Raw genomic sequence first — 6,759 nt, 5'->3', positions numbered from 1 at the left:
GCCAAGGGTGGCTCAACTGGCTGTGTGTGAGGTTGGCTGGTCAGCAGGGCGTCCAGGTGTCGGGCCAGGCCTAGAGGTCCAAGAGGGGAGAGTCACGTGTGGGGGGTGAGGTGTGTGATTGCCTCACTTGCACCTCATTTTCATGGGGAGGAAGCGTTGAGAAAGAGGAGCTGGGTATTCAACAAACTTTGCTTATTCAAAAATGTTCAGTCCCAGCTGGGCCCTGCCCCACCCTCAACTCCCACTTGCAGGGTGGTCCCAGCTCCTCGGGCTCTGGGAGAAACCCTGGTGCTTTGGACGCCACCTCTGTGGAAGTCCCTTCCCTGGTCACCTCCTTGCTTCCTCCCCTCAGTCCTTGCCTGCGCAACAGTATCCCCAGATGGCCCCACATTATTCCTTCTCTAGCCCCCCGGCCGCATCTAGGGGAGTAGGAACTACTTCTGGGACCGGGAGGCCCCAGCTCCAAGCAGACCAGACCTCCTGACTGCATCCTGAACAGCAGCGAGAAGGAAGCCCTGAGCAGGAAGTGCTGAGGCACTGCGTGAGGGCGGGGGCTTCGAGGAGGGGAGCCGGCCTCCCAGGGCAGGAGCAGTAACCACAGCCCCCCACTGCAGGCAGGCAGGAGGAGGCTGATTTAAAAGGCAGCGGGGCCTCTGTCCGAAGCACTCAGCTCTGCACCCAGCCACTGCCACCGTGGGCTGCAGGAGCACCCAGACTTCCGGACCAGCTCCGGGCGGGTGCCATGTGAGCCCAGCTTGGCTCTCCTCCTGCCCGCCCTCCTGCTGCCGGCCTCTGCCTTGTCCAGCTTCTCCAAAGAGGAACACTTGGCACCATGTCTCTGCTCAACCCTGTCCTGCTGCCCCCGCAAGTGAAGGCCTATCTGAGCCACGGGGAGCGCTTCATCAAATGGGACGACGTGAGTGGGGCAGGGCTGTGGGCCGCGGGGACACGGGTAGCAGGCGGGGCTGCGAGGTGCTTTGCCAGGGTGGTGGGTAGGTTTATGTCTGTCAGGACTCGGGCGCCTGTGTGGCTTGGCCAGGCAGCAGACACAACTGCCTGGATAAACAAACCTGGGGCTGAGGGTGTGTGCCCCAAACATATGTTCCTGGGCTGCGGGGCTAAGGCTCTGTGTCTGGATGTGAGAAGCTGGAGGGCTGCCTGGGAGGACGGTTCTCCGGTCCGGGTGGGTGTTTCCCCATCGCCCCCAGGGTGCGCTGCTCCTGGTCCCGGCTGAGTGGGAGGAAAGTGCCCCAGGGCTGAGGCAGGGCCAGAAGCAGCGGTGGACCAGGGCCTGCTCCCAGCGCAGATGCCCCACTCTTGCCCATTAAGATTGTTCGCCCCTCACCACCCGCCCCGTCCCTGTCCCTGTCCCTGTCTCTAGCCCAAGAAAGCCCTGCTCTCCCCAAAGTGGCTGCAGGGCAGCCCCTAAAGGCCCCTGCACCCCGAGTAAGAACTGGGGCTTCTGGTCCCAGGGGCCCCGGAAGGAATGGATTGACTTCTGCTTCTGCGGGCTGCTCACCCGGCTCCCTGCCGCCTGCCTGTCTGCAGGGGAAGGGGAAGGCACTGCTGTGCCCTGTAGTGTGTCTCCACTGTGTCTGCTCCTTCCCAAACTGGGGCCTGCCTCCAGCCTCTGGTCCTCCCAGACCCCAAGGGCCAGGGATGCTCTGGGGCAGGTGAGGAGAGCAGGGAGGGGAGGCTGCTGGGCTGGCCCTGTGTGAGAGGCAGAGGGGCTGGACCCAGGAAGGGAACATGAAGGCCGGGGCAGGGTGTGGGGGTGGAAGAGAGGGCTTTAGGGCTAGCTAGTCCTCCTCACAGGTGGGATGAGGGGGCTCTGGGTCTGTGAGTTAAGGTAGCCTGGGCTCTCGGCCGTTCAGGGCTGGGCTGGGCTGAGTAATCTGGTTGCCATGACTGTGGGGAGGAGGCCATGGCCAGATGCTTTCTGCTTCCCTTGGGGTGTGTGGTAGATGTGGCATGGCAGCGGCCTGTCCCAGGAGCCTGTGGAATGAGGGAAGTGGCTCAGAATGAAAAGCGAAGTGGCCTCTCTCGGTTCCTCTGGGAAGTGTGCGTAACCCGGCTGGGCAGAGGGTCATTCGGGGTGGGGGCATGCTTTGTGGCCTTCTCTGCAAGCCACCTGGGTACTTGGCTGCCCCCTCCCCTCCCCCAGGCAGGGCACTGCAGGGCCCTCAATCCTGATTTCCACAGCAGGCACCGCCCACGCCCAGCCACAGGCACATGGACCTATGGCCAGGGCTCTGCTCTCAGACTATTCAGCCCAGCTGGCAGGTGGCTTGGGTACGCCGTGCCGTGTTGCATAAGCACAGCGCACAGGATGTAATGAACTCCCAACTGCATGCTGTCTCCTGTGCCCCTTTACAATGCATTTGCTGGGAGAAGCTCTCCTCCCGCCGTGGAAGGAAACTCAGGCAGCCACAGGCAATCCATTTGCTCTCGGGGAACACAATTCTATGGTCACTTTTCCTCGCAAAGCCAAGTCTTCTTTCAGAAACAGTTATCATGAAGAGCTCCAACCTTTATTTAGAACAGTGATGGCGAACCTATGACACGCGTGTCAGAGGTGACACGTGAACTCATTTTTTTTGGTTGATTTTTCTTTGTTAAATAGCATTTAAACATATAAAATAAATAACAAAAATATAAGTCTTTGTTTTACTATGGTTGCAAATATCAAAAAATTTCTATATGTGACACGGCACCAGAGTTAAGTTAGGATTTTTCAAAATGCTGACACGCCGAGCTCAAAAGGTTCGCCATCACTGATTTAGAATGACATCTTCTGCCCTCCTCCCGCTAGGAATGGTTTGAGGTGTCTGCAGGCCTCTGGCGGGGTTTCCTGCTCCTCCTCCAAGACCCGCCAGGGGTGGGGTGCAGGGAGGGAGGTGAGAAAGGGGTATCAAAGGGCTTCATTGAACAGGCATCATCATCAACTGGCTCGTGCTCTCTGTGCCTGGCAGGCGGTTTGGGCTGATTCTTTCTTTGGTGCACATTTTTAAGGATTCTCAGGACCTCTCCACCCTGCACTGGGGTCCTCTTGCTTAGGGCCCTCCTGCTATCTGTATTCCAGGCCACTTGCAATGGCTTCTTCAGTCTCTCCGAATCCAGCTTCCTATAGCTTTGGACTTTGCCCCTCTCTCCCACAGGCCACGCTGGACCCAGCAAGTGCACGTGTGTGCATGGTCCCAACAGACTCTGGGGTCCGGCTGCTCTCGCACACCAGGGTCTCTCTGCCTCCAGCCGTCAGCTGGTCTGTCACCAACTGTTTCCTGGGCAGGAGTCAGGCCCCAGTCTGTTATGTCCCACAATAGCAGGGGTGACAAAATCTCTCCAAGTGCAGTTAAACCTCTCACTAGGCTTAAAGTGAGGGGTCAGGCACCCCAATCCTCCCTTGGGGAAGGAAGGGAATGGAGCTCACAGCACAGCTTTCTCCAAAATTAGCCTCCTCACAAAGTGTCCTCTTTCTCCAGTCCATTAAGCACCCCAGATCTGAGAACCTTTTTTGACTATTTCCTTGGTAAATGCTGCACCTGACTTGGTTTGGGGTGCAGGGACTACCATGTTTTGTAGGAAGCTTCAACTTTAATATCTTGTTATATATGCATACGAATCATTGCAATCAGAGGTAGCCTGTGTGCTCCGTGAACGGAACAGGAATTTAGAAGTGAGTTCATTCATCCTTCATTCACTCTTTTAGCAAAGCTGGGGCACGGGGCTCATGGTCTAGTGCGGGCTTGTTTCCTGAGAGTCCGAGCCCCTGGGGATTTCCTGGATGGGTTTCTAGGTCTGAGGATAAGCCCCTCTCAGGCTGTTTCAGAAAAGGCTTTTCTGAAGCCATGAGGCTTCTGCTGGTCCGTATGGTGTTTCAGGCAGGGAGGGTTGGAGGTGAAAACGCACTTGGTATCTATGGGGCATGGGTGGATGGGGGGAGCAGTTCATGGAGGGGAAGACTGAGCGTGTGTGAAGTGAGGTTTTTAGCCGGATGGTGTAGGGCCGTGGTTGGCAAACTGCGGCTCTCGAGCCACATGTGGCTCTTTGGCCCCTTGAATGTGGCTCTTCCTAAGCCTTAGGAGTACCCTAATTAAGTTAATAACAATGTACCTACCTATATAGTTTAATTTTTAAAAATTTGGCTCTCAAAAGAAATTTCAATCGTTGTACTGTTGATATTTGGCTCTGTTGACTAATGAGTTTGCCGACCACTGGTGTAGGGCCTTGGATGCAGGTGTGGGAGTTGGGTTCTTGGCTCTCACTGTTGAGCAACCCTGGAGGTGATATGGACTCTTAGGAGAGATATTCTACACCTTTGACTGAGCTGTGGCTCTTACGAACAGGATGCAGTGGAGGCCAAGACCCCGTTTGGGGTCTAGAGGGAGAACCTCTCTTTGGGGCTTAGAGAGGGAAGCCCTCTTTTCTCCCAGAAATACCACCTCCAATCCTCTACCCCTTTCCTCCCCTGGTGCAGAGCTTTTGAGGCTTATGCCCAGCCTTTAGCTCCACAGGATGAGGGAAATGCCTGCAGATTCCCGGGACAGCCACCTCCTAGGGAGATGGTGAGCTCCAAAACGCCCGGCGTGGGCCAGGGAAGCTTGGCCTGGAGTCTCAGAGCAGGGCGCTGCCTCTCTCTCTCCACAGGAAACAACATTAGCCTCCCCGGTCATCCTCCGTGTGGACCCCAAGGGCTACTACTTGTACTGGACATATCAGAGTAAGGTGAGGCAGCCCCTCCTAGTGTGGCCCTGAGCTCCTGCTAGTCCATGGAGTCAAAGCGGCCTCGTGGCCATGGGGGCTGGAGGTGCCTGCTGGGAGTGTAGAATGACCCCGCTGGTGGCTCTGGGGGATCTCCCGTGAGGGGGGGGCTATTTGCTTTGGGGGGCGGTGCAGTCCCTCCAACCACGGCTGCCTTCAGCCTAGATGCTCCGGCCTTAGCTGGAAAGAGAGAGAGAAGGGGAAAAAGCTGCTACTGAAGGCTGGTTCTCTGCCTGTTGTTCCAGGTGAACGTGAGGGCTCAGAGAGATCAGGGACAGGCCTCAGCACCCAGGCAGAAAGGAGGGAGGGAGAACCTGAGGAAAGTCCAGGATGGTGGAGGCGAGACCGCAGGCTACCGGGTCCTGAGTAACTCGAGTGGCCAGGGAAGGAATGGACAGAAGGGCAGCCCCACACAGTCTTAGCATCTAGAGAGGGCGGTTAGCTGGGATATGAAGGGGTGTGGAAGCTCCCTCCTCCCTGCTCTATGTCCACCTCCCTTATTTTCCCCCCTGGATCCCCCCAGGAGATGGAGTTTCTGGATATCACCAGCATCCGGGACACCCGCTTTGGGAAGTTCGCCAAGATTCCCAAGGTAGGTGGGCCCAGTAGCAGCGCAGGCTCAGCATGGTCACCGGCTCCGGCTCCACGGGGCTGGGGCAGGAGCCCTGGGGAGTGAGGAGAGGTCCCTGGGCTGGGCAACCGGCCTCCTCCTGAGCCGAGCAAGGGGCATGGCTGCTCCTGTCTCAAGGCCAGCCCTTGCCCCCAAATCACCCAGGCTGTCTGGGGTGTGGCTCCCAACCCCCCTCCCAACTCCCTGACTGGTTTGCCTATATTTGCTTAATGCTCATAGAAAGATTGGAGGAAGGGATTGGGGGAGCAGGATTCCCTGAGCCAGGGAGCTAAGAATCTAGATTCAAATGAAAAAATGGCAAACAAAATACACAGGACTCCCAGACCCCATGGCCTGGGTTCAGCTCTCTGGTGGGTTTCTCCCTCCCAGCCCCAGGCCCTGAAGGCGGGGATAGGAAGATGCTGGGGCCGGTGGCTCCTAAGATGGGACTGGGATTCTACCCCAGTGGCCGAGGGGGAGGGACAGCAGCGCCACCGTGGGCAGGGGCGAACCTCACCATGTCCCCTTTGCTGCAGAGCCAGAAGCTCCGGGAGGTCTTCAACCTGGACTTTCCTGACAACAACTTCCTGCTGAAGACACTCACTGTGGTGTCTGGCCCGGACATGGTGGACCTCACCTTCCACAACTTCGTCTCCTACAAGGAGAACGTGGGCAAGGTGCATTGGGGTCACCGGGCCTGGGGCCCGGCGCCGGGCATGGCCTGGACTTCCTGAGAGACAGGCCTGGGCCGGGGGGTGGCGTGGCCACCTTTGAGGTCAGGGGCCTGACTGCTGTGCTCTGGGGTCCTGCAGGACTGGGCTGAGGATATACTGGCGCTGGTGAAGCACCCGCTGACATCCAACGCCCCCCGCACCACCTTCCTGGATAAGATGTAAGTGCCTGCCTGGCTGGCCTTAGAGGAGGGGGGGGGCTGAGTGTGCCAGCCCAGGGCCTGACAAGCTGCTTTCTGCCCACCAGCCTGGTGAAGCTCAAGATGCAGCTCAACCCTGAAGGGAAGATTCCTGTGAAGAAGTGAGTCTCCCCCGTTCCCTCCCCACACTTCCACCCAGCTCTCCACAGCCTTCCCTCTCCAGGCATGACTCCTCTCTTTGTCTCAAGCCTTCCTCTGCTCCTTTAGTTTTTTCCAGATGTTTCCTGCTGACCGAAAGCGGGTAGAAGCTGCCCTCAGTGCCTGCCACCTCCCCAAAGGCAAAGTGAGTGGTTCCCCCCTCCCCACCCCACTGTTCTCCTTGTCCCCTGAGCTGGCTCTGACCAGGAGGCAACTTGGCCAGGCCTGGTGGGGGTTGGAGAGGGTAAGAATGATAGCACATTCCCAGCAAACAGCCCCAAAGCCAGCTAACTCTAGAAGCGCTGGTTTCTGATACACA

The 6,759-nt window shown here is 57.8% G+C and overlaps 1 protein-coding gene across 3 annotated transcripts in view; it reads left to right on the top strand.

Moving 5' to 3' along the window:
- The first annotated feature begins 534 nt into the window (after positions 1-534).
- Positions 535-6,759, top strand: part of PLCB2 (phospholipase C, beta 2) — a 16,492-nt gene continuing 10,267 nt past the window's right edge. For 2 of the 3 annotated variants that reach the window (XM_014534780.1, XM_014534779.1), the window contains exons 1-7: positions 536-916; positions 4,648-4,725; positions 5,285-5,353; positions 5,908-6,048; positions 6,184-6,263; positions 6,350-6,403; positions 6,510-6,585. In XM_014534780.1, coding sequence (XP_014390266.1) covers positions 833-916; positions 4,648-4,725; positions 5,285-5,353; positions 5,908-6,048; positions 6,184-6,263; positions 6,350-6,403; positions 6,510-6,585 — 582 coding nt within the window. In that variant the 5' untranslated portion in view covers positions 536-832. Of the gene's footprint in view, positions 917-4,647; positions 4,726-5,284; positions 5,354-5,907; positions 6,049-6,183; positions 6,264-6,349; positions 6,404-6,509; positions 6,586-6,759 lie in introns of all 3 variants that reach the window. The other variant, XM_014534781.1, reaches the window with a different exon arrangement.

Source organism: Myotis brandtii, unplaced genomic scaffold (assembly GCF_000412655.1).
Source record: "Myotis brandtii unplaced genomic scaffold, ASM41265v1 scaffold133, whole genome shotgun sequence".
Classification (NCBI taxonomy): domain Eukaryota; kingdom Metazoa; phylum Chordata; class Mammalia; order Chiroptera; family Vespertilionidae; genus Myotis; species Myotis brandtii.
The sequence above is the reverse complement of the archived record's forward strand: the minus strand, read 5'-3'. Positions and strand labels throughout refer to the sequence as shown.